The sequence below is a fragment of the Ascaphus truei genome, chromosome 4, assembly GCF_040206685.1.
Source record: "Ascaphus truei isolate aAscTru1 chromosome 4, aAscTru1.hap1, whole genome shotgun sequence".
NCBI classification, from domain to species: Eukaryota; Metazoa; Chordata; class Amphibia; order Anura; family Ascaphidae; genus Ascaphus; species Ascaphus truei.
Window position 1 is genome coordinate 329217684 of NC_134486.1, and position 27067 is coordinate 329244750.

A 27067-nucleotide genomic window follows, 5' to 3' on the forward strand; every position below is an offset into this window, starting at 1 on the left:
CTTAATACAAAGGAAAACAAAACACAAAAGGTTGTTCTTCCGCAGCCTGTTATTCAGGACATACAGTACATTCCCAGTGCAGATTTCTTTTGAAATTTGCAAGGTTTTCAAGGAATGGTAAACGCTAGGGAATTGTGGGCTCTTTTCAATTCAATAAGAGATTGCGTCTTACTGTACATTATATCAGGTGAGTTTACCAATCTGTGAACAATGGGAAAAATCATATTAATAATGCTTTCATATTAATAATTTTTTTTACTTTAGCTGTAATCTTGCTGATCAATCGATCATCATTTAGTTACTCAGCCCTTCCTGTGGGACCCCCCCCCCCCACAGCCCATGTTTTAGGGATAACCAGCGTATCACGCATTCTCATATAAAATAACTGCAAGCGTGTGTGCTTGGCAATTCATTCATCATTTCTAAAATCTAATCTACCAGGGGTGTGCTGAGGAATGGGGAACACTGATCCACAACACACGCAAAAGAAATCCACACCGATTGATGATAAACTGCAGTTATTTGGGCCACTGCGAAGTCACCTTCCCATAATCAGGAAGATTTCAGATCCTTTCATTTAAATGGAGAATTAAATCTTCCCGAGCAAAGGTAATATAATCATGTCTGTACAGCACATTGAATGAGGGGAGGGGGGGGGGGGTTAATTTTTAATACTGGCTTGTGCAGATTCTCTGGACAATGATCTTGAGCACTCCAAAAACAGAAAAGATATTCAAAATCACTTATCTGACCATCTTACGGGTCCCTGCTGTGGTCCATAAAATATAGGAGAGACAGGCACAACACAGACTTCCAAAGTAAAGATTTATTTTTATTGTGCCATGGTACAATAAATATATATATATTTTTTACTTTAGAAGTCCATTGTGTCCATCACGCTCGACCTGCTCTTAACTACACTATAAAAAGCCAGTGGATGGGTTAGTCTGTACAGAATTCAAACGTCAAATTGCTGATGGCTTCGTGTTAACACCCGTTGGACATGCATTTACTGCTTTTTCTGTACAGTCACCTTTGGCCTCTTCCTGCTGCTGGAGAGGCCAGTGAGATGTTGCTTTGTCATGTCTTTCTGGCACCTTTGGAACTGAAGTGGTTAAACCACCAAATTACATTAAATGTGTTTTTTAATATAACAGTTTATTGAAGGTGTTTTATGGACGGGGTAGGGAGTACAGAAAATAAAAGGGGCAAAGAGGGTGAAGGAAGGGGAAAGTGGGGAGGATAGTGGTGATACATCATACGAGGAATCCCAAACCTTCAGTGAGTGTATTATTACGGTGTGTGGGGTGGTTGGATGGGGTCTAACAGTTAGGTACTTACAGCAGGGCTGCCAGGTCATTGTTATTGGCTTCTGTTTTGTCCACCCATGGTTTAATACCCTCACGGAGAGACCAGTAATTAGGGGACTTAGCCTTGCAGCTTCATAATAGCTCTGGAGATCAGGAAGGGGTAGTCCCAGTGGCGGAACTACCATAGGTGCAGATGGTTCAGCTGCACCATGGCCCGTCTGTTGGGGGCCCATTTGCCCTACTACCACCAAACCGGAAGTCCGTCCCACTTTTTGTTCAGGGCCTCCTCTCCATCTTCCTTCTCCAAGGGCTCTAACTGTGTAGTGGCGCGTGTGGGACCTTACAAGGCGGCGGTGGAGGGAGCCCATCCAGGCAGTCCTAACACGGAAGTTAGACCCCACAGGAAGTCAGACCCAACTTCCGCAATCACCATCTGGGTGGGCTACCGCCGCCAGGTAAGGGCCCGCTGCACAGGTTGGGCCCCATTGGAAGGGAGGGGGAAGCTTTTTTTCCCTCCTGTACCAGGGTCCACCGATGAGTAGGTTTACCCCTGGCTAATCCTCAAGAGAAGGTTGATCTGATCATGGTGCATCTCCTAATTCTCAGCTTCCACCCATTCCAAATAAAAGTTTGCTATTGCTTTTTTCCAATTATTTTACATGGGAATGAGATACTGACACCGGAAGTACCTGCAATAGCTATAAGATGTGGGGGAGGAGGTTCATTTTAATAGAAACTAGGCCTCCGACCTCGTGTTATTTATTTTTAAATTAGAGTGTGTCCCAAATTCATCTATCTCCCTAACAGCTCAAACAGGGAGTTCAAATAAAAAAAACTTTTTTTTTAATATAAATAAAATCATATAACTAAACAATATAATAATAAAGTGACAGCTTCCCATTACCGATTATAAGACTGTTATAAACCATATTTACTTTTTATATAGATACTAATGACATGTACGCATATCTGTTGGGAGAAAAAGAACATTTCGCTGAAGCATTCGCCAGAAACATGTCTAATAAGTACATCATTCAAAAACAAATTTCAGGGATGAAGACTCAACAATTCATCTTACTTATATACACCACTGTATAAATACACATTTTGTATTCTCTTTTTTTTTTTTAAAGGATAGATGCATCAACTTAATGCAGTGACTATAATAAGGATTGTAAAGTTATTCATTACTTCTGCCAAAGTGTTATGCATTCATTCAAATACATATACACAATGCTTTGTGCTTGCAGTGGTTCACAATGTGTAATATAATGTATGCTGCCAACAAGTTTGATCTGGATTATAAGAGAGTAGGCAATATTTTATTCTGCACGGTATATTATGCGATAATGTGCATTTTATTACCAAATAAATAATACATTGCATTATATTTTCAAGTCAAACAAATTATCTACAAAATGTATTCATTCGGCTGCTACAGTATATGTTTATGATGTTATTATAAATACAGAGAAAAGAGGTCATTTGTTTTGTTTTGTTGTAACTCCAAATACCTGGCTTCCACAGCAAACATTCTACCATTAGTTATACAAACAGTATATGCATGAAGGTGCCGTACAGAGTGCTAGAAATCTATGCAGCGTCCTTTTCTCTCCCAGTCCCCGTAGCGAGTAGGTTCAGGTCCTCGGGGCCCACCTTTCTCCTTAGTAACGGGATTGATGTCACCAGGGAATCCTACAAAGAAAAAACATATAAAGGGAGGTGTATAAAACAGGAGTCTCAATGCCTCTGGGCTTCTCACATCGGAACAAGTCGTGCTCTAAGTAAAGGCGCCCAGAGCTTTTTGTCCTGGGCGGGGGTCAGAGAGGAGGATATGAGCAAAACAAAATTGTCTATCTGCTTCAATAAAAACGAGTGGTTTAAGATGCTGGTTTAAAGGAGCAATCCCACTTTGCACCCCCCACCCTCTCTTTTTATATGTGGGAAGCAGGGGGCCTCCAGGTTTCTTTCAGCTCTGGGGACCCCCTGCTTCCAGAGATACATGCTGAAAAGCTGCTGCCGGTGCTACGTGGAAGTTTAAAGCCGGTGTCACTCGGGCCAAAAAGGTAGCCGAAATGGATGATGTTATGACTTCCTGTTGGCCCACATGATATGGGAGATATAAACCTCCATTCTGTTTACTCTGGAGGGGGCTGCATCAGCTGCACTTTCCCTGTTAAGTATCCCAGGAGCCAGGGGGCCCCTGAAGCTGAAATTAACGCAGATCAGCTCCGGAGACCCCCTCCCCCGATTCCCATCTATGTAAAAACAGCAGCCGAAACTGCTCCTTTAAGTCTTAGGCCTCGTCCAGGGTGAAGCGAAGAGCGGAGCGAGCGGGCTGGCGCTCAGGAGCAGTGACATCACCTGCATGTAAGCAGGAGACCAATCTTGTCCTGCTAGAAGAAATTTGCAAGCGACAGGGTGGGGGGGGGGGGGGGCGTGTATTGCAGCAACACACACACACATATATATATATACATACATACACATATATATACATACATATACATATATATATATATATATCCATATATATAAATATATATCCCCTCTCTCCCCCTCCCCTCTCTTTCTCTTCGCCTGCTCTCTCCCCCCCTCCCCCTCCGCCCCCCCATTGCTCTCTCCCCCTCCCCCCGCGCTCTCTCCCTCCCCCACCCTCCCCCCCTTCCCTCCCCTCTACCCCCTTCCCTCCCCTCCACCCCCTTCCCTCCCCTCCACCCCCTTCCCTCCCCTCCACCCCCTTCCCTCCCCTCTACCCCCTTCCCTCCCCTCTACCCCCTGCTTTCTCTCCCCCCCTTCCCCACCACTCCGTCTGCCCCCCCCTTCCCCACCACTCCGTTTGCCCCCCTTTCCCCACCACTCCGTTTGCCCCCCCTTCCCCACCACTCCGTTTGCCCCCCCTTCCCCACCACTCCGTTTGCCCCCCCTTCCCCACCACTCCGTTTGCCCCCCCTTCCCCACCACTCCGTTTGCCCCCCCTTCCCCACCACTCCGTTTGCCCCCCCTTCCCCACCACTCCGTTTGCCCCCCCTTCCCCACCACTCCGTTTGCCCCCCCTTCCCCACCACTCCGTTTGCCCCACCACCACTTCGTTTTATCCCCCCCCCCGTTCACATCTCTCAGTTTTCCGTTTCGTGTCCCCCCCCGTGTCAAGAGGACAGCAACCAATGCAAGCTCCCAATGCTTGTATTGCATTGGTTTTGCCTTGCTGTCCTCTGATTGGGTAAGTTTGGTCATGTGATCTGAAATCGGAGCTACAGATTCAAAATTTTGAAACTCTTGAATCTGAGCTTCGACTGCAGCTCACAGGCACGGGCAGAGGGGGGCGATCACGCAGGCCACACACATTGTCTCAATGTGTCTCATCGCGGCCAGCGTGAGCGCCCGCACCAGCTCAGCGCCACCCTGGACGCAGCCTTAGGTAACAACACTATGAATGTATAGATATAACATCGGTATTACATGTTTACTCAAATAGAGAGCAAGCATAGAAAGGAAGGGGAAAAGTCCAAGATCCCCCTCAGGAGGAGGAGAAGCAGCAGATCTCCTACACTATTAATCTCTAAGAGCGGAGGTCCATGGCTCCATCATTGGATATTAAAGCTCTCAGGCAAACAGTTTGCATTTCCCCTGTATCACTAGCTGCAAGACCAGTGCGACTCAAAATGTCAGAGTTAAGCATCACAGGAAAGTGAAATCAGATTTTTAAAAAGTACTATATTCAGTATTTGTATCTGAACCTAATGATTTCCACTTTGATGTAGCCTCTGCCAAGTAATAACACAGTGTGGAAGTGAGTGGGATGAATGTCTTTGTTGTATACTCATTTTCAGGGGTGACCCTAGTAAAACATGATGCAGATGCTGCCAAATACAGTTGTGCTGGGTTCCTGAAGTGGCAGCTATCTAGGTTTGGGGTCTCCATGCAGATGGTGTAGGCCGTGCTTGGATGGAATACAATCCTGTGCATTATTCACCTGGTGTTCAAAATGATTAAGTATAGGCTAACATTCAGAAATGGAAATGTCGTGCACCCAAATTCCCCTATTCAATATGATGTACGTCTTCCTTGTGCTGGAGAAGAGGAGTCTGATTTACTTGGGTGAAGCTGAACTTTTCTTCAACATGCGAAAGATGGATTCGCGGCAAATGAATAGGTGCCATGCAGAGTGGCAGAAACCGGTTATTATATATTCATTATCATCATCATCATCATCATCATCATCATCATCATCAAGGGGAAAGTGTAAAAACTGGTCAGCTTAAAGCGAACAAAAGACCAGGAGTCATCTCTGCTTATTGAAGCTAATAATATAAGCCAAATATTTTCCAAGTCAAGGGATCATAGTCCTGTTAAAATTCAAAGTTTTCCCTGCATACATTTTAACATACAAATGCAGGACAAAGAAAAGATATCAGAAAAATACAAGAAAGAAGAAAGCATTTCTGGTGAAAAAGCAAGGTTGGTGGAATGGATTTGTGATTGAAAAAGAGAAGACAAATATGTAAACAAAATAACATAAAATCAATCGTTTAATTAATAACATTATATCTGCTTACTTTTCAGTGGATCGCTCTCAACATTGGACTGTTCCGTTTCATCCAAACGTCCTTGGGGTGTCTTGGGTTTCTTTAGAGGTTGCTTTATGGAGCCAGGATTTTGTTCGGAACTATTGCTAACGGTCCTCATAGAGTTCCAAACCCCAGTGCACACTTAACATAAAATACAGTGTGTTAATCTGAGAACTTCAAACATTATAAATCACAGAACACAATAGCAATTTATTCAACATTTCAAGTGTTCATTGGGTTACAGCAGCCAACAGAACAAAATAACAAAGAACAGTAACAGTTACTTGATCCTGCACTGAACTTAGCAATAGCTCCTCGAAAATGGGACACATGGTAGTGGTTGGGAAGCTAAAACCAACAGCAGGAGACACCATATCCCAAACCTAAAACACAATTTATGAAAGTACTATACTGTTAAATATCATTAGACTATACGGAGTGCGGCTGGGTGAGACCAATACATACAAAAGCAGTGATGCCGTACCAAAGCATATCATGATACACACACACAGTCTCTGTAAGGGAGCCGGCTCTTGCACTGATGCTTCCTCTCCCTTCTGTCAGCCGGAAGTTGATGGCAGAAGCAGGGAAAGGAAGGATAGCAGTGACCAGGTGGCTGCTGTTGCTGAGCATGGGAGCCGCCGGGTCACTTATATGTGGGAGTGCCGCCGTGCTGCTGGGTCTGGGACAGCCGGGGGAATTGTCCCAGCTCTCCCCCCTGGCAGCCGCGGAACCCGAGGGGGGCTTGCGAAACCCTGGTCAAAAATCACTGCTCTACAGAGACCATCTGTTACCTGTCTTTTCCTCTAATTCACCTCAGGACTTTGCTGACTATTTCAAGGTTTATTCTATTCAGCAAGACATCCCCTCTGTATCCGCCTCAGATTCTACACCTCTTCGTAAGGCTGAGTCCATAGACACTAAGCCCGTGCGGAGGCACACGGAGGCTGAGGGAAAGCGGGTGCTTTCCCTGGTCTTACTATGCGTGTCTATTTATTTATTTATAAAATATTTTACCAGGAAGTAATACATTGAGAGTTACATCTCGTTTTCAAGTTACCTCTCGTTTTCTATGGGCGGGCCAGTGACGTCACGGAGCTGGTTCGCCCTCATTGGGCGAACCGGTCACGTGACAGGCCCTGCGCGCGTAATCTAAAATGTGAGTGCCGGCTATGCTTCTGCACGCCTGCGGAAGCGCGCGCGAGCCCCTGCTAAAGCCGCTCTCATTGCGGCTGCAGGGGCTCACTGACACCTGTGAGCGCAGGTCATCGGCTAAGCGCTGACCATGCCCGCGGCCTAACTCTCCTCCTGTCTTCCTCGACTCCTTTTTCTCTGTCACAGAGGACGTGTTGCTGCTGATCTCCTATTCTCCTACTACCACTTGCCCTCTTTTCCCCATTCCCTACCATATCCACAAACCTATTGCTCCTACTCTAATCCCTACACTTGCACATATTTTCAACTCCTCCCTCTACTCTGGTACCTTTCTCACCTGCTTTAAGCACGCAAGAGTTATACCCTTAGTGCTGGGTCCCGCTGCGCCCGGTGGTGCGGGCGGCCGCGTGAGCGCAACTCACTATTGCTGTTCAGCCTCACGATCCGGTCCCAGTCCCTCCTCACTACCAACTGACTACGTACTGTGACACATGGTGCGTCACATGGTACGCGAGTCAGCCAATGGGGAGGAGGGGAGGGAAGGAGCTAGATGGGAGGCGCCTTGGGCGGGGAGAAGGGAAGGAGCTGCAGGTTAAAGTGTGTGTGTGTGTGTGTGTGTGTGTGTGTGTGTGTGTGTGTGTGTGTGTGTATGTATGTATGTGTGTGGGGGGTGGACGGCACCACGTTCAGATCCCGCCCCCCTCCCTCCCACTCCCGCCCCCCTCCCTCCCACTCCCGCCCCCCTCCCTCCCTCCCACTCCCGCCCCGGCTCCCTACAGAACGCATATTGCGGTCTGTGTCTGTCAGCGCCCCGCCTGTCTGCAGTGCGGGCGCGCTGACTAAGGCTAAGGCCCCGCTCCCTAACTCAAAAGCAGAAAGATTGACTCTACCCGTCTCCCTCCTGCCTTTTGCCTCTAAACACCTTGAACACCTTGTATTCTCTCAACACCTATTCTATCCTAGACCTTCTACAATCTGGCTTCTGCACTGCTCACTACACTGAAACAGCCCTCACCAAAATAACTAATGACCTCCATGCTGCAAAATGCAAAGGTCATGGCTGATACTATACATCTCAGATGCTCTGAACCCTTGCAGACGCACTTACCATAACACCATCCTACTGTCTCTATAAATTCTCCCAAATTATCACTTAGATTGTAAACTCTTTGGGACGGGGACTACCTTTCCTTATGTTACTTTTGTGTCTGAAGTGCTTATTCCTACTATGTGTCACGTGAACTTCTGCTGTGAAGGGCTATGTACATAAATGATGCTTGAATACAAAACTAACTAAAAAAAACTCTACCAGCGCTTGATCCAAGTGATAGACTAATTGGTGTGATAACAACAATTGTGTGATTACAATGTGATTACATATGCAGCCAAGGGGGCAATAAACAATGGTTGTTCAAATCCAATACCAAACAAATACAAATACAAAAAATGTCCCCGGCGCAAAGTGTGGTGATGATAATTACAGTACCATATCGAAAGACAGTCCTGTTTGAAAAGTCAGTCCTGGTAGTAGAATGAAACTACTACTGACTTTTCAAACAGGACTTTCTTTCGATATTGTATTTGTACATAAATGATGCTATATAAATAAAGACACACATACATACAGTACAGAGTGAACTGGCAGGCCTGCCCAACATGTTTTTAGCCTCAGTGGTTACAGATTATGGTCTTTATGATTGTAGTATTCATCCAGATGCCTCTAAGTACCAAGATCATATAGTTGTAATTAATGTAAATGTAAGTTGGGTTAAATGCTTGCTCATCCAATATACATTATGAATAGCAGCGTGTATTTACAACTAATTGATAAAACTTCTAAAGTGGTTTCTCATTACTGAAAAAGCATGGTTTTCAAGTGTTCTTGCAGACCCCATTGAAGATAGGACGATTTCAGGCCTAAATAAAGATGCTATACGGTCTATATACATATATTCAGCATGTAACTAGTTACAATAAGTTATTTAGTATTAAGTTAGAAATTATATTGGGAAATGATTAGCTGCCTCTGCAAAGATAAAAGAAGATAAATCAGTCTGAAGACCGGCAGGGGTAGAAATGCTTTGTGATTTAAGAAACTTGGTATGTTTAATGTCTGCTGAGTTGAATAGTATATGGTCTTGAGTTTGGAATCAAAGGTTAATTAAATGGTTAGTAAAACACAATACAATAGAGATGGGTCTTAAAAGCTTAGGAACAAAGGATTAACTATAGTTACTTAGTGACAGAAGAAGGAGGTTCTTCTAAATCAAAGTCAATGAGGGAATATTGGTTTAAACATTGATGATTGACTAAGAACATGTTGAGCTTACAGTGAGAAAAACAAGGGATTGCTATGTTGAGGAAATGTATAAAGAATGCATTTGGATTTATAGAATTCAGAATCATTTAAAACCAAGCTTTAGAACAAGCTAAGGATTCTCCACTCTATAACTAAATTATATATGCCTTAATGATGCAATTGACTGAAATGATGCAGAAGATATTTTCTATTATCTCTTAATAAACTGAAAAAAGTACGGGACTGTGGAATATTTTACATATATTGAAAGGTGGGACATTTATTTGCACCCATCTCATGAGCAAATGTTGACCCATCCGTAGGCAGCAAAGTTTGTTACTTCCTTTTAACCCAAACGCGTGACCCTTCCTATTGCAGGCTCTATTGTCCATACAATCCATCTAGCAAATAGCAAACAATCTACACAAACGTAAATTGTAAGAAATTCTCATTTCTCTGTCGCCGTTTCTGCCGGACATGTTTAACAATATTTTAGATGGGGGATGCTTCCCTGAGTCTATCCTGTAAACTAGGATAATATTAATACATAAAGAGGGCAAAGACCCCCCCCCCCCCCCGATGCAAGAGCTATAGAACCTCACTATTTTATTGAATGCCTTCCTGCCCGGGCTGATCAGCCCTGATCAGGTGGATTTTGTCCCGGGTAATCAGAGAGCAGATAATAAAAGGAGGGTAATCAGCTTAATACATATAGCGAAAAGCTCCAATGTCCCGTCGATGCTACTCTCCTTGGAATGCAGAGAAAGCCTTTGACCGAGTTAATTGGGCATACATGTTTGAGGCCATAAAATCGTTTGGGTAAAAGGCACATTTCTGAGAGTTATTGCCTCTCTCTAGAAGCATCCCATGGCCAAGGATAAGTATTTAAATGTTCCTGCTAATATATTAATTTAAAAAATGGCACCCGGCAAGGGTGCCCGCTTTGTCCATTACTCTTTGCTTTAGCAAATCAAACCATTGGCATCCCACATCAGGTTATACAGGGAGATAAAAGATATCCAGTTCCCTTAAAAAAAAGAGTAAAAACTTTCAGTCTTTGCTGATGACATTCTGCTTACGATGGCCAACCCACTAACCTCCCTACCTAATCTACTCAATTAATTAGATATTTTTCTAAGCATTTTCGGGTTTAAAATTAATAAAAAGACAAAACCAGAAGCATTAAACATTAACATTCCACAGGCCCAAGTCAAACTAATAGCCTTACATTTTATTTTTAATTGAAAATCTGAAGCCCTCAAATACCTGGGGGTATTTCTGACAATAGCCTCAGATTCAATGTACACTGCAAACTACACAGCTTTTATAAAAAAAACATGAAAAAGGATGTAGAAGAGTGGTCCATGTGTCATACTTGAAAAAAAATCCTAGGATTGAAGTGGTGCACAGCAAGTAGAGTAGGGGACCAGCAGTGTAAGGGTTAAAAATATTTTATTAGAGTGACATGGTAACGAGGACAAACACTCTGACGCGTTTCGGACAAAATGTCCTTTATCAAAGAGATGATTCGCGTCATCTCCCCTCCACAGTCTTATAGGGAATCCCCCGCCCACCCGCGTCACAACGCTGCGTCATTTTGGCGCGAAAATCGCCAAGATTCAATATCATTGGTCTAGTTACGAACCAATTGGAAGGCTCTGTTCTGTGGATGTGCTCCGAGCGAGAGGGGAGTGACGCGTCGACCTTGCAGTCTCGCAAGCCACCCCCCTGCTCACACGAGCGCACAACACTACATAATGACCATAAAGACAATCCCGTTTAGGAACACTGGCATTGAAACTAATTCTATAAGCTTACTTCATAGTACAATACCTAACAAGCGTAGCAACGCGGATCAGAGATGGGGGTGGTAGGGGAAAGGGAAAGGAGAAAATCAAAAAGACTATTAGGGGGATAATGGCCAAACATAGAAAAACTTGTACAAAACAATTATTAAAAAGAAATACGTTAAAAACAGATAACAATAGATCTGCGAACCATAAACTGGGATGGAGGTGATATAGAAGTGGACAATGCAAAGATCAAATGTGCAGTGTTTCAAAGGACAATATATCTATCATATCAGATGTATATATAAATAAATAAATTACAGAGTACATACTGTTTCATATTTTTTTCTCATTTGTCCACGTATCATATCATGGATAGGCAAGGTCAATTCCATACAGATGAATCTACTACCAAGGATTTTATATCGATTTCACACACTCCCCATCAAATTTAAAGATATTCAGGGTCTCCAAAAGCAGATATCGAATTTTATTTGGAATAACAAGAAACCAAAGGTTAGTAGTAGACAAGAATATCAACCAGTAACTAGCAGTGGTTTGGCTTTGCCACATTTAGTATCCTACAATAAAAGCAGCCCACCTATGCCAACTTATACACTCGCATGCCTCAGATAATATTAAAAGATCGGAGAAGATTGAAGCGGCTACAGTTAGCCCATGTATGCTGGACACAATATTATGGTTACTTAAACAACTTGGATGGTCACTGGGATTTCCTCAGTCCGTTAGCCACTCCCTACGATTATGGGATTCCAACAAGCTGAAGGATGGCCTATCTAATGCAAACTCGGTAATAGCTCAGCTTATCTCCAGGCCTGTCTGTCCGGGACTTTTGGGCATGGACCTCGGCAAGGATTTCCAGGGTGGTGTATGTCTGGACAGACAAGAAGGTTAAAACATTTGATTCACTCACAAGAACTTGGGTTACCAAATACGGAACTATTTATATTTGATCAGATTAGGGGATTTGTGAATTCAAAGGCTCCATTTGTCAGACTCGCCTCCTTTGAAAGTCTATGCCACAGCAGAAACGACCGCAGAGAACTAAATTCTTCATTGTACAGAATGATTTTGATCCCTGTGAAATACAAATTTATGATGTACAAGGTTTGGGACGATATATTCGAGGGAACAGCAAAAAGCTCCATTGTGTCACAATAAAAGAGACTGCAGTTAAGGTCGCGCGTATAGCGACAGCGACGGCGCCCAAAAACAAATACATTGCCGCTGCCGTGTGCGGTTATAGTAAGCGCGACGGCGGCAATGTGACGGAGCAACGCTGACTTTGGTAGCCGGAAATATTAGATTTTTCAAGGGCTTTCGCCTCATGTGACTGCCCCTGAACAAATCAAATGCCAGGAACCTCGCGGCGCCGCAAAGCGCCGCTAGCAGCGACGGGTTACGTCACCCATCCCCGGTCGCGGGCACTATACGCGCAGCCTAAGATGCTCCACTAATGGTATCTCACCTCTGTCAAACTATTCAAGTATTATCAAAATTCTTCTTGATTGTGCACACGAGGCTGTGACCAACTAGGGTCTTTCCTACTCATGTGGTAGTAGTGCCCAGTGATCTCTGAAGCAGGGGTGCACAAACCCCCAGGGGGGGCGCGCAGATTACAGAGGCCCCGCGCTCTTCCCGAAGGCACTTAAATTAAGTGCCGGGGGAGCTGCAGGGCCTCTGTAAACCTTTACTTACCTTGGCTCCACACGCGTCCGCATGGTCATGTTGCTATGGCAACGTGACATGATGCCAGAGCCGACGCTGGAGCCAAGGTAAGTGGGGGTGAGGGAACCGCCGGCAGGGGGGCGCAGGGAAAAAAGTTTGTGCCCCCCTGCTCTAGACCAGGGGTGCTCAACCCCAGTCGTCAAGCCCTCCCAACAGGTCAAGTTTTCAGGATATCCCGGCTTCAGCACAGGTGGCTCAATCAGTCGCCGCATCAGCACAGGTGGATATCCTGAAAACCTGACCTGGTGGGAGGGCTTGAGGACTGGAGTTGAGCACCCCTGGTCTAGACTATCGGTAGCCCGTCATGCTCTACTACAAGATATTATTGACTCTTATTTCCCTCTAGATCCCTGGGTAGCACTTCTATGTAAACGGTTAGATCATTTTAATAGATCCGAGGATCAACCGTATACCGTATGTATATAAGGCAGATAGGTGCGAGACAGCTATGGCCAGGAAGAAACTCAATGGTCCATCAGTTGAGCAAGTTTAAATCTGGTATATGGAGGGTCTTTCTCATGGAAAAGCTGAACAGTATTCAATCTGACTCTTTCTCCAAATTACTAGAGAGTTTGGGAGCCTTGGATAACAGCCGTAGGCAACGATAATGTTCCAAAGGAGGATATTACAGGTGTGATTTGATATTTTCCTTCAAATAAGTGTGGCCAATAAACGTTAAGAGTTCGACCTCTACGTAATAAGTTATGATTATCTATGACCTGTGTAAATATAACCAATAATGTATGCAGATACTGTAAATGCATTTTTCTCTTTTCCCCCCTATGTTAAACAAAAACTGCTACTGTATAATAAAAAAAGATACACATTTTTTTTTTAAATTATTATTTCTCCACAAAGATTACAGGAGAAATACTTACTGGGGTGATGTGAGGCCCTCTACATTATTTTGATACAGAACACTTTTAGTTCTGCAATGGTCTAAATATAGTATACAGGAAACAGAACCAGAACAGAGGTTTTGCACTGATAAAAGACGTGGTTTGCTTAGGACAAAAATTAACTAATGACAGTGGCGTGTTTAGTAAGTTTAATGTAACTGACTGACATAATACATTTTTTTTTCAAATGTACTTTAAAATCATGTTTAAACTTTTAACATTTCCAACGCAAACAAATGCGTCAGAGGGGTTTTATAATGTTTAACGTCTTTTGGTTATACGTTTGTTTGCCAGTCATCTAAATTGTTAGCTTAGCTTTGTTCCTTTGTTTGCAAAGTAATGACGGTGCTATCAATGATCAAACAGATAAACATAAGTAGTTCACCTGCTTGAAGCTAGAGTTCCCAAGAAGAAGTAATTTGTATTTATTTTACACAAAATAGAAATAAGTAAGACAATTTACTTTAAGGCCGATTGAATCTTTCTAAGGAAACAATTACACTGATAATTTGGTAAAAAAAAAAATGTTTTTGCCCCACTATTGTAAGCTGAGCCAGCCTAAGGAGTCTTCAGTGAATGGGGTCACGAAAACAATAAATACAAGGGAGGCCAATGCAGAAAATGAGAACCGACTATATACAGTACAGTACAATGGCGTGAAAAAGTTTGTGAGCCCCAATGATAATTACAGAAATGTCATCGTTTTTTCATGATAACCTTCTTGAATCAAAACCAGTCTTTTCTTAAATATCCAATAGGGTTTATATTAACCAATTTCATGTCTTTTCAAACAAAATGATGTATGAATTAGACCGACAATGAGTAATTAAGAGTCAGGGTATTAGCAAAAGTAAGTGTACCTCTTGTTTTATCAGCTAAATTAAAGTGGATAATTAGAATCAGGTGTTTAAATAATTAGGTAGATCTTCAGGTGTGTGTTTGGGAGGCACCACCCTATATAAAGATCAGAAACTTTGTGAGTTTGCTCTTCACCATACAGGTGTGTGGAAATACATCATGCCACCATCAAAAGTAATCACTGAGGACCTCAGAGAAGCAGTTATTAATGCTCATCAGTCTAGAAAGGGTTACACAACAATTTGTAAGGATGTGGGGCTCCACCAATCCACTGCCAGACAGACTACAAATGGACCACGGTGACTCTACCAAGGAGTGGTTGTCCTACCAAAATCTCTAAGAATAAACCGGCAAATCATCCAGGAAGTCACAAAGAACCCCAGAGTAACATCCAAGGCTCTGCATGCCACTCTCGCCCTGGCAAAGTGAGTGTTCATGACTCAACTATCAGAAGAAGATTGAACAAGAAAGGTGTTCATGGAAGGATAGCCATGGGGGGAACCACTGCTTTCCAAAAAGAACATTGCTGCCCACCTGAAGTTTGCCACTCCCTTGTTCTGTCACTAAGTAACTATAGAATGAACTGTGTTCCTAATAGCACATAGATGGTCCACAATACTTCTGGAACAATGTTCTCTGCCCAGACGAGTCAAATTTAGAACTTTTTGGCCTCAATGAGAAACATTATGTTTGGCGAAAACCAAATACTGCGTTCGAAAAGAAGAACGGCATCCCAACCATCAAGCATGGTGGTGGAAGTGTGATGGTTTGTGGCTGCCTTGGGACCTTGACGGCTTGCCACAACCATAAATTCTGCATGGTATCAGAAGATTCTGGAGAAGAATGTCAGGCCATCCGTCTGTGAGCTGAAGCGAAAGTGGGGAATACAGCGACACAATGATCCTAAATATACAAGCAGATCTACAAAAGAATGGCTGCGGAAGAAGAAATTCTGTGTTTTAGAATCTAAATGTTGTGGTAGGACCTAAAGCGAGCTGTCCATGCTAGGAAGCCCTCAAATGTCACCGAGTTACAGCAGTGCTGTAAGGAGGAATGGGACAAAATTCTTCAAAACTGATGTGAGAGACTGACCAGCAGTTACAGGAAATGCTTAGTTGAAGTCATTGCTGCTCAAGGGGATGAACCAGGTACTGAATCTAAAGGTTCACATTCTTTTTCACACATGGATGTTGAATGTTCAATAAATTGTAGATAAATAAATGTTGAAAAAGTATCATGTTTTTGTGTCATTTGTTTGATCAGGTTTCGTGATCTATTATTAGGACTTAGATTAAGATCTAATAACATTTTGGGTTTGAAATATGTGAAAATTCTAATGGGCCATCAAAGTATATGTTTAATATGTTTCTTGGTGTTGATTTGACATTTGGACAGGCACATGGTTTGTGTCTTCAGAAAGTGCATTCAAAGACCTGTTCTTGTTAGAGTTCACATTTCAGAAAACCATTTATTAACTTCGTGTTCTAGTTAAAACAAGATACTGTGTAGGGAATATGTAGAGAAAAAAAGAATGCGCACAAAACCTCCCTAGTGTAACACAGTTCAATTAAAAATACAATTCTAAAAATAAGTGGTATCCAACTCACAATATCGCCATAGTAAATCAGCTTTCACACTTTTAATGGGAAGTGTGGCGCCCGCTGAGAATGTCCTGCGATATCTTGTGGTGTCGGTCTCCTTGTCTCTGATCTTGTGGAGGAGTCACAGTGTCTCCTGCTGTCCATACTACGTGTATAGATATTGTGAGTTGGATACCACTTATTTTTAGAATTTTAGTTCGAATTAAATTGTGTTACACTAGGGGCGTTTTCTGTACTTTCTTTTTAATCTCTCTCTACATGTTCTGAAGGAGGAGTGGAAAACCTCCAGTGAAGAGCAGCACACGTCTGGGACCCCTAATTCACTAAAGCAGGGGTGCGCAAACTGGGGGGCGCGCTCCCTGATGGATTTTAGGGGGCGCGTGGTTACAGAGGCCCCGCGCTATTCAGCACGAGGCCTCTGAAAACTCACTTAACAGGCCTCGCGTCCACGTGTCTCCTTGGCGATGGGCGTCTAATGACGTAACGGGGTCATGTGACGTAACATCACAAGACGCAGCAGCGTCATTTGACGCCCCTCTCCATGGCAAGCCATCTTTTGGTGCTTGGGGATAATACCTTTTTCTTTGATAGGACTTATTTCACCAATGGACTTAGTACATGTTTTAGGGTTTGTCTCTGTACACTGACACCATTTTTAATTAGCTGTTTCTACCTTATTGATAAACATTGCACTTACTGGCTAATCAATCTCCCTTATTTTTACACAATACTATTGAATACACAGTTTTCTTTCCCCCCACTGTGTAGGGAAGGGGAGTGCAAACTGGTGGGCACAACATTTTCTGGGGGGATGGAGGGGGGGGAGGGGAGGAGGGGGGGCGCAGTGGTTACAGAGGCCCAGCGCTCTTCCACAAAGCGTTTAAAATGAAATCCATCGGGAGCGCGTGAGGACCCTGTACGTCACTTATTTTGTCTCCGGCAACGTGGCGTCAAATGATGTTGTGACGTCAGAAATTTCCGGAGACAAGGTAAGGGGCGGCAAGGCACGAGCACGGGGGGGAGGGGGAGAGAGAAGAGCAGCCGGGGGTGCAGACGAAAAAGTTTGCGCACCCCTGGTGTAGGGAATGCCTCGAGGATCAATACAGTTGTACTGTGGCTGGAGAGAGTTGGCTTTCTATCTGCTGCAATAGCTGGTCTCCATTGTAAAACATGCCATAAAATCAGGTGGCCTTCATTTTAAATACATCAACAGGTTTTTCTTATATCAAGCTAAACTCAGTGAAGGAAATCTTGATGTTTAAGCAGCTATTGCGTGTCCCTGACCCTTTGGGCAATTATTATTACAGACGTACAATAGTTACTATGTCTTGCAGCCTGGCACTCCAGCCTGGCCCTCCCTGTGACATAGTAGCTACGTCATAATGTACCTGATAGTTTTTCAAGGGGAGATCGTGTTCTGCGCAGAATGCGATCAATAAAAAAGTGGAACGGAAGGTAGACCCCTCCCCTTCCGTGCCGTCATCTTGAGACAAGTGGCCAACTGGTTGTCAGTGCCGGAGGGGCCTGTGGCACTCTAAGGGTTAATGGCAATCATTTTCTTATATAAAAAGGAAGTGGGTTTAGTTTCAAAGTAAAATGTAGCAGGGATACCCGTTATCATTATATACCTTTGCGCTGGTAGTTAATAAAATAATACTTCATAGAATTGCTTTGATCATTGAGCAAAATCGGACACCACCCCATAGGTTTTACAAGGTTATCTATTTTATTATCGAATTATGAAATGTAATTTGGAGAAGGTACATTTAACATGCACAGATTGCCAGCGGCTCAGAGCTGGGCCCTCCTTACCGAGGGGTTCACTAGGTTTTACAGGAGCAATCCATAGAGTATCCTATAGAGGTGTTTTATAGAAAGAAAAGCCAGTTCTGTAGTATTAGATAATACTTACTACCTTTTTTTATTTTAAAATTCAACTCTGAATGCCATTTTTAATGAGTTTTAATATACTGAGCATCCTTTGGTTTCTATAGCAGGCTTTAGCCCACCTCCCCAGCAGGGAAGGGGACATTTGATCGCCGCTGTTACGCTGTGACCAAATCACTGCCGGCGTTTCGGCGCAGACGGACCCTCCGCCACAGCCGATCTGCTGCTGGAATCCACACCGCCGGCCACTTCTAAAGTAAGTTTTATTATGGGTTAGGGGGTTAATTTTAGGGGTTTTAGCGATTAGGGTAGGGGGTTTTAGGGGGAAGGGTTTAGGGAAGAAGTTTTTAGGGTACGGGATTAGGGTAAAGGATTAGGGTATGGGGATTAGGGCAAAGGATTAGGGTATGGGTATTAGGGTAAGGGATTAGGGTAAGGGATTAGGGTAAGGGATTAGGGTAAGGGATTAGGGTAAGGGATTAGGGTAAGGGATTAGGGTAGGTGTTTTAGGGTAAGGGATTAGGGTGAGATTAGGGTAGGGGTTTTAGGGTAAGGCCTTAGGGTAAAGGGTTCAGGCACTTATTTTAGTGGCGAAGTGGCCGGCGGTGGCAGATCCCAGCAGCGGGGAGTCACGCAAAGCACAGACGGTCATTTGGTCACGGCTAGCTGCGACCAAATGTCCTGACCGTACCCTTCAGTGCAAGATATTTGTAACACTTTCCTGTTTGTGATCATTTGTTGCCAATATTCCCAGCAGTTTGAGCTGCAAACTGTAACAATAGATAATGTTATCTTATTAATATAAGAATACACTGTAGCTGCTGAGTTATACTGACTGAAGAATTAATTTGAAACTGAAAGGCAGCCATTTAGTGAACCATGGAAAGCAAGATTTTGCTGATCAATCGAGGGAGAATGAATCGAGCGGCAGCTTAGGTAATTAGTTTTAACTAAAGGTAAACCCCCCCCCCCAAAAAAAAAATATAAATATATATATATATATATATATATATATATATAAAACATATTTTTTAAGCTGCTTGGTTTGCCTCTTTAAATTGTATGTTTATTTTTTGTTCTTGTCCCTAACTCCATATAAATAAACGAATAATAAAAAGGCAATTCAAGTACTATAAATAGAATTTTATTTTTAAAGTGCCAATATACTGTATAGGCCAGAATATAGGGCTATGTTTTTTCCCTAAAAATTTCCTTCCGAAAACTGTACTCGTATTATATGCGCAGACTAACACCTTTCATTTTTCATGTAGAACACCTTCCAAACTTTAGGGTCGTATTATGTGCGAGGCCGCAGTATATTCGGGCCAATATGGTATTCTGCAGCACGGTACAATGGGGCCACAGACGTTACATAAACAAAATTACATAAAAACCTATTAACACAAACAATAAGTACGGAGGTCCCTGCTTGTGCAAATACCTTTTACATGTCATAAGGCAACAGTACTGTACTTAAAAGGCCATCCCTCCTAGGCACAAAGTGAAGAAATGGAAGTACCATGTCTGGTAGGCTAAATGGAAGTGACTGACACCAAATACAAAATCGCACAAGTAAAAATATATATTTTCAAAATATCTTTTTAAACATTTAGTGTCTTCATAGTGCTCAAACGTTTGAGTGTTATTATGAACTTTGACGAATCTCTGTTGTGATACGTGTCATTGGGGGCGTGTCATTGGCTGGGTCTGGAGGGGTGTGTCTGTGTGTGTCTCCATTCTCTCCCTCCCCCCTTCCAAAAATGGCAATTAAAAACATTTGTGCAAGAAAAATAAAAGACCTCTCTCCACACCCCCCCCCCCCCTTCCACCTCCCACCTCTCTCCGACTCCCACCTCTCACCACTCAGACTATTCTGCTTCTCTCTCCCCATTGGTCAGAGCAGGGTCATGTGACCCTGCTCTCCGCTCCAAAGTCAAACTCTCTTGTCTCGCCAAGCCCCAAGCTTGGGAGAGAGTGCGTGCCCGTGCATGAGCGCGCGCACACAGAGGATAAGGCGTGTAATATAGTGCGTGCGCATCAATTAGACTTGGCTGTGTCCAGGCCTGGCGCTCTATACTACAGCAGCGCGCGCACGGCAGATCACAGCAAATACATGAAAATGTTCATTTTCGCGCTGCCGCCGCGCCACATGACGCTGCCAAGCCAATCACAGCGCGGCTATCGCTGTGACGTCTATAGTGACGTCTATAGCCACGCATGCCACCGCTTTCAACATATAAACGAAATATGCGCACAACGTGCATGGGTTCGCACGCGCACCAGCGCCTACTATATAACAATCCTACGGCCACGCTGTCTGTGCTGCACGCACGCCAGGCTGACGGCGCGTGCAGCCGAGTTCCCCTGTCTGCAGTGAGCTGCAAGGGAAAAAACAGGGGGGCGTAACGGGGCGCGGCCATGTCACCAGGCAGGGTTGCCTTCTTTGGCTGAACTGTGGGGGGCGTGGCCTAGCGCTCCGTCGCTAGTTCTACTCACAATTTTCATGTCTGCCTGAAAAACTGGCCTCGCAGCAGCCAGTCCTCGCAGCGCAGCAGCCAGTCCTCTCAGCGCAGCAGCCAGTCCTCTCAGCGCAGCAGCCAGTCCTCGCAGCGCAGCAGCCAGTCCTCGCAGCGCAGCAGCCAGTCCTCGCAGCGCAGCAGCCAGTCCTCTCAGCGCAGCAGCCAGTCCTCGCAGCGCAGCAGCCAGTCCTCCCAGCGCAGCAGCCAGTCCTCGCAGCGCAGCAGCCAGTCCTCGCAGCGCAGCAGCCAGTCCTCGCAGCGCAGCAGCCAGTCCTCCCAGCGCAGCAGCCAGTCCTCCCAGCGCAGCAGCCAGTCCTCCCAGCGCAGCAGCCAGTCCTCGCAGCGCAGCAGCCGTCCTCGCAGCGCAGCAGCCAGTCCTCGCAGCGCAGCAGCCAGTCCTCGCAGCGCAGCAGCCAGTCCTCGCAGCGCAGCAGCCAGTCCTCGCAGCGCAGCAGCCAGTCCTCCCAGCGCAGCAGCCAGTCCTCCCAGCGCAGCAGCCAGTCCTCCCAGCGCAGCAGCCAGTCCTCGCAGCGCAGCAGCCAGTCCTCGCAGCGCAGCAGCCAGTCCTCGCAGCGCAGCAGCCAGTCCTCGCAGCGCAGCAGCCAGTCCTCGCAGCGCAGCAGCCAGTCCTCGCAGCGCAGCAGCCAGTCCTCCCAGCGCAGCAGCCAGTCCTCCCAGCGCAGCAGCCAGTCCTCCCAGCGCAGCAGCCAGTCCTCCCAGCGCAGCAGCCAGTCCTCGCAGCGCAGCAGCCAGTCCTCGCAGCGCAGCAGCCAGTCCTCCCAGCGCAGCAGCCAGTCCTCGCAGCGCAGCAGCCAGTCCTCCCAGCGCAGCAGCCAGTCCTCGCAGCGCAGCAGCCAGTCCTCCCAGCGCAGCAGCCAGTCCTCGCAGCGCAGCAGCCAGTCCTCGCAGCGCAGCAGCCAGTCCTCCCAGCGCAGCAGCCAGTCCTCCCAGCGCAGCAGCCAGTCCTCCCAGCGCAGCAGCCAGTCCTCGCAGCGCAGCAGCCAGTCCTCCCAGCGCAGCAGCCAGTCCTCCCAGCGCAGCAGCCAGTCCTCCCAGCGCAGCAGCCAGTCCTCCCAGCGCAGCAGCCAGTCCTCCCAGCGCAGCAGCCAGTCCTCGCAGCGCAGCAGCCAGTCCTCCCAGCGCAGCAGCCAGTCCTCCCAGCGCAGCAGCCAGTCCTCCCAGCGCAGCAGCCAGTCCTCGCAGCGCAGCAGCCAGTCCTCGCAGCGCAGCAGCCAGTCCTCGCAGCGCAGCAGCCAGTCCTCGCAGCGCAGCAGCCAGTCCTCCCAGCGCAGCAGCCAGTCCTCGCAGCGCAGCAGCCAGTCCTCGCAGCGCAGCAGCCAGTCCTCCCAGCGCAGCAGCCAGTCCTCCCAGCGCAGCAGCCAGTCCTCCCAGCGCAGCAGCCAGTCCTCGCAGCGGGCCTGGCCCCATTGAGGGGCGGCTCTTGACCTCGCAGCCAGCGGGGACCAATTGCCAATCACACATGTAACCGTACCAAGTGCGGTCAGCGCCAGCAGGGACACGAGGATATAAGTATTCAGATGTATGGGACTAAGCCAGTCAGTCCTTTACTGTAGCTCGCCCTGTCCTCCTTTAGCTGGGAGTATCTAGAGGAAATGAAACCTCTCGGACATCAGAGCTTCCCAGATTTGGAAGCCAACTTGTAAAATGATTTTGAAATACTTATAGGTGTCTGATTTTTGTAAAACAGACGTGACAATCACCACCCAGATTTAACTCCTTAACCATGTCACCGCCATTGGTTCATTTTGATCCTAGTAAGTATACTACAAGTCTACACCTCTGAAACACCCCTCGCTGACCAAAGTAAAAAAAAAAACTAACAGCGTGCGGCGTTGACTTTGTTTCCATTGAGAAGTTGTTGGCTGGTTGTGGGTATTTCAGAATATCAGTACTTTCAGATGCAAGTGTGATGCTGCTGTCTTTGACTGCACATTTAGAAAAGTTCTCTGGCAACACACACACACACACACACACACACACACACACACACACACACACACACACACACACACACACACACACACACACACACACACACACACACACACACTTCCCCTATTTATCACTTGGCGTGCACAATGCACCCATGTTTTAGCTTGCAGAAAACGGAAAGATATTTGATCCCAAGGGGGAAGCACAGTGAGCACGTTTTCTGTCATTAAATTAACATGCAAAAAATAACAGTGCTTGGTGTTTCCAGCCATGCAAGCAGTCTCAGGACTCACCTGCCAGCTGAGGAGGAATCAGGGCACAAGCGGCCCCTTTCCATGATAACATGAGTTTCAGGCTGTGCATCTTCCTGCAGTAGCCTCGCTAGGTGACTGTGTCCCTGCACATTTACACAACACTCAGGTACATGTGACCTCTGCTCCTCAGGTACATGAGCAGCAGCAGCACAGCGTCTTCCTGGTACACTGCATAGAAAGTGCTTCCTGACAGGTCCCTCTAACCAGCTCTCCATTGGTCACTGTGTTCCTGTGTTTGATTGGGTAACTTGTTTCCCTTCCCAGGTTTCTTCCTGTGACTGTTCAGACTACACTACTGTGTGAGTGTAAAGCAAGGGATTATAGTGTGACATTGTGGGGAGCCCGAACACTCCTTTCCCCCCCCCCTCTTCCACCCCTTCTCTCACTTTCCCCTCCCCCCACCCCTTCTCTCACTTTCCCCTCCCCCCACCCCTTCTCTCACTTTCCCCTCCCCCCACCCCTTCTCTCACTTTCCCCTCTCCCCACCCCTTCTCTCACTTTCCCCTCTCCCCACCCCTTCTCTCACTTTCCCCTCTCCCCACCCCTTCTCTCACTTTCCCCTCTCCCCACCCCTTCTCTCACTTTCCCCTCTCCCACCCCTTCTCTCACTTTCCCCTCTTCCCCACCCCTTCTCTCACTTTCCCCTCCCCCCACCCCTTCTCTCACTTTCCCCTCCCCCCACCCCTTATCTCACTTTCCCCTCCCCCCACCCCTTATCTCACTTTCCCCTCCCCTTATCTCACTTTCCCCAGCCCTTCTCTCACTTTCCCCTCCCCCTTATCTCACTTTCCCCTCCCCCCACCCCTTATCTCACTTTCCCCTCCCCCCACCCCTTATCTCACTTTCCCCTCCCCCCACCCCTTATCTCACTTTCCCCTCCCCCACCCCTTATCTCACTTTCCCCTCCCCTTATCTCACTTTCCCCAGCCCTTCTCTCACTTTTCCCTCCCCTTCTCTCACTTTCCCCTCCCCCCACCCCTTCTCTCACTTTCCCCCCTTCTCGCCTTGGGATGAGGAGGTCTCCAGTGCTTCCTTTTGCGTCCAACTTTCGGGCGCTGAGAGGGAGAGAATTGCAGTGGCTGCTGGGACATTTTTCCCAGCTCACCCCCTTCTCTTCCCCTTTAGCCGCAATACCCTAGGGTGCCTGCAAAACTGTGGTTCAAAATCACTGGTGTAGGGTGTACATTGCTTTAGCAGATATATTAAAAGTACAGTTCCACGACCAAACCTAACCCATGACGGCGATAGTTCTACATTCCTTACAGAAAAAAGACAAATATATATGTAACCCTGCTTCCTATCGCTCGCAGGCCGCTACTATGTGCTGTGTCACCTGTAGGCTCACAGGGCCTAAGCCTCCTCCACGGGGAGCCTGGGTGCGTATGACAATATGAATAACCTCGTACTTGGTGCAGCGCCTCCACCAGCGATGGCTCCCACCAGAGGGGGAGTGGTTCCTCGCAGGAAATATATATATCACTCCACGCACGGGTAAAACAACCAAGGACTTTACTTGCATGAATAACCTTGGACATATACACATATACCAACAGGTGTCCCTCCCTAGAGGAGACACTAACTCCGGCGTCGCGCAGGACGCTACCTCCACCTCCACCGGATGATCCCTCCCAGTGTCCAGTGACCCCACCCAGTATTACCCCCCCCCCCCAACTCAAGTGAGATGGATGTGTGACTGCGCAGCCACTATGTCCCTTGTGAATGTGATATGACTCGTTGGTGCACTTGTAGATTACCTGCCTGGCACTCCGGTGCCCGGGCCTGCCAAGGAACTTCACAAAGGATCCCGACGTCGACTGTACACCGGAACCACCGTCCGGGGCGATCCCACCCAGATGGCTGATGCAGCAACAGCAAAGGTTTGAGCCCAAACCTCGGACGGACGCGCAGCTTCTGCTGTGTCCCTAACTAGCTCTAGATAGTAAGTGGCAGGGTCCCTAACCTGGGGCTGTCCCTGACACAACTTACACTTCAGGGGGACTCAGGGCTAGCTGGGGCCTTGGGGGCTGCTGGCCTAGTGCAGGGAGTCACTGACTCCTGCACCCTACCTCCTTCAGTCTCCAACTGTCCAACGTGCTCCAAGCCCGCGAACTGTATCTCTTCTCTCCTGCAGGGCCACCCTCCAGCTCTATTGGCTCCCTGGTGTCACATGGGGCGCTGCTGAGGCTCACGGGACTTGTAGTCCCTTCCAAGTGCCTTCCCTGGTAGGCTAGGGTTTCGCGGGCTCCCCTCGTGCTATCCTCGCGCATGCGCAACTCTGTTGGGCCGTCGGGACTCACTGCGCATGCGCGATCTATAGTAAGATGGCGGCGCCCTGCTCGGGAGCCCCCGGAGCGCCAAAGCGCTCTCTGCACTGGCCCCCACCTTCCAGACGTGCCGGCGGGTCCATCGAGTGACCCGCGGCAGCGGAAGAACAGAGGTAGGGATCACGGGTCAGCAGGTAGGAAAAGGGGACCTGGCTACATATATATACATTAGTATTTTTATGTTAATGTTGAAACTTTCTGATGACACTTTTAATGACTAACCCTAAAGCAGAAGTCCCTGTGTTTTGTTTTGTTACCAGGATGGGAAGCAGGGGGTCGCAAAGCTGAAGTGCTCCATTTCCCAAGGTACTTGCCATTAAAAGTAACGCGTTTTAATCTTTCAGGGCATACAAAATGGAGGTGAAACACTTCAAAGTGCTCCAAAGATTTGCCCTACATCTGCTAAGAACTGTATGACATACAGGGTACTCAATGCTAAAAATGCTTAGGGCAGGGCACTGGTAGGGGCAACTGATGCTTTAAGTTGGGTCTTGCTTTCCTTAGCACTTGTTACTCCATTATCCTTTTCCAGTTTGTAATTGCCCCATAAACATGAATGCATCACACATGTTTTAGCCACCATGTTAATGCAGGAACGCAGTGCAATACACCGCATCAATGCTTGGTGAATATCGGCATTTATTGCTTATGATCCGCGGTACTTACAAGTACAATTGCGCAAGCATCTCCTGCACTAAATGTGTTAATGGCCTCATCCTGGTCATGCTTTTACATTCGCAGCGCAATCCACTGTTAAAGCAGCAAATCCGTCTCATCTCACCTTTTCCTATCCTGAACCAGGGGGCGGGTGTCGCCTGCCATATCTTATGAGTTTGCCCTTACCTATTGGTTCTCTAAGAAGGACAAAATGGGATAAGGGCAAAGGAAACGTTTGACAAATGTGCACAAACCGTATGTACAAGTGTTGTGTCCGAGGAAGTTATATCAATTCCTCGTTCATATTTAAACCATTGTTTTCAGTATGTAATATACTTTATTCCTACCCAGCAATGTTGTCATTGCCGTTAAGTAGTTACAATCAAATTAAGTTTAGGACTGTAGTAGAAAAACAATTCTTGCATCTGAAAAATGTGTAAAACAACCCAAAATTAGGCTGATAGCTTTCTCAAACACTGACACTCTGTTTGAATGGATATTACTATTTTATATTACTTACAACTTATTTTGTGATTTGCGAATTATCAGTGTCATATCAGCATCGGAAAGCATAATATTTTATTAATGAAATACAGATTTTATTTCCCCCCCAAAAATATAAATTCTAGAAGGCGGCTCTAAAAAGCCTAGCTCCAGTCATTGTCCTGTAATAACATCATTAGCCAGTGGCCCTCCTCCCCCACTTCTGTTCGAGTGTCTCATTTTGAGAAGATTACCTGGCCAACGGAGAGGAGTCTCACCCAAGTGAGTATCTTAAGACTTGCCTATATATGAGTATCTTTACTGTTATATACCAGTTTTTAACTGAACTAAGGTAGGAAGGGAGCAGCATCATCAGGAACACCCAGAAAAAAATACAAAAATAATCATAGTGTGGTATGAAAATTACATATATGTCAAACTTTGAGACTTGGCTCTTATGGTGACCTACTTACAAAAAGTAAGATTCAAAATAGCAGGTTTGTATTAGTGATGGATCTTTGGACACCTCAGCTTTGGACCACAGCAAACAGCAGCATACATCAATAGGGTGGTGTCAGGCAGGATGGTGTATTTACTCTGGCAGCAGCTCCCAATCAGTCATATGCAATCAATCAGAGATAATGGAGACAATAGTGCTTTACCAGATAACACAAAGTTTTATCATAGAGACTTGCAGG

The 27067-nt window shown here is 46.2% G+C and overlaps 1 protein-coding gene across 1 annotated transcript; it reads right to left on the reverse strand.

The window, feature by feature from the left end:
* Window positions 1-2136: 2136 nt before the first annotated feature.
* SDHAF4 (succinate dehydrogenase complex assembly factor 4) lies at window positions 2137-23080 on the reverse strand. The gene is made up of 3 exons (XM_075598070.1): window positions 22885-23080; window positions 5870-6022; window positions 2137-3005 (listed from the first exon to the last, which is right to left on the reverse strand). The coding sequence occupies exons 1-3, from the start codon at window positions 22952-22954 to the stop codon at window positions 2896-2898; spliced, it is 333 nt and encodes a 110-aa protein (XP_075454185.1). The 5' UTR covers window positions 22955-23080; the 3' UTR covers window positions 2137-2895.
* Between the last annotated feature and the right edge of the window lie 3987 nt (window positions 23081-27067).

Coding starts and splice junctions, on each gene's coding strand:
- SDHAF4 (XM_075598070.1), bottom strand. CDS start 22,954: ATGCACAGCCTGAAACTCATGTTATCATGGAAAGGGGCCGCTTGTGCC. Junction 6,023..22,884: donor GATTCCTCCTCAGCTGGCAG/GTGAGTCCTGAG, acceptor TTTTATGTTAAG/TGTGCACTGGGGTTTGGAAC. Junction 3,006..5,869: donor TGAGAGCGATCCACTGAAAA/GTAAGCAGATAT, acceptor TTTTCTTTGTAG/GATTCCCTGGTGACATCAAT.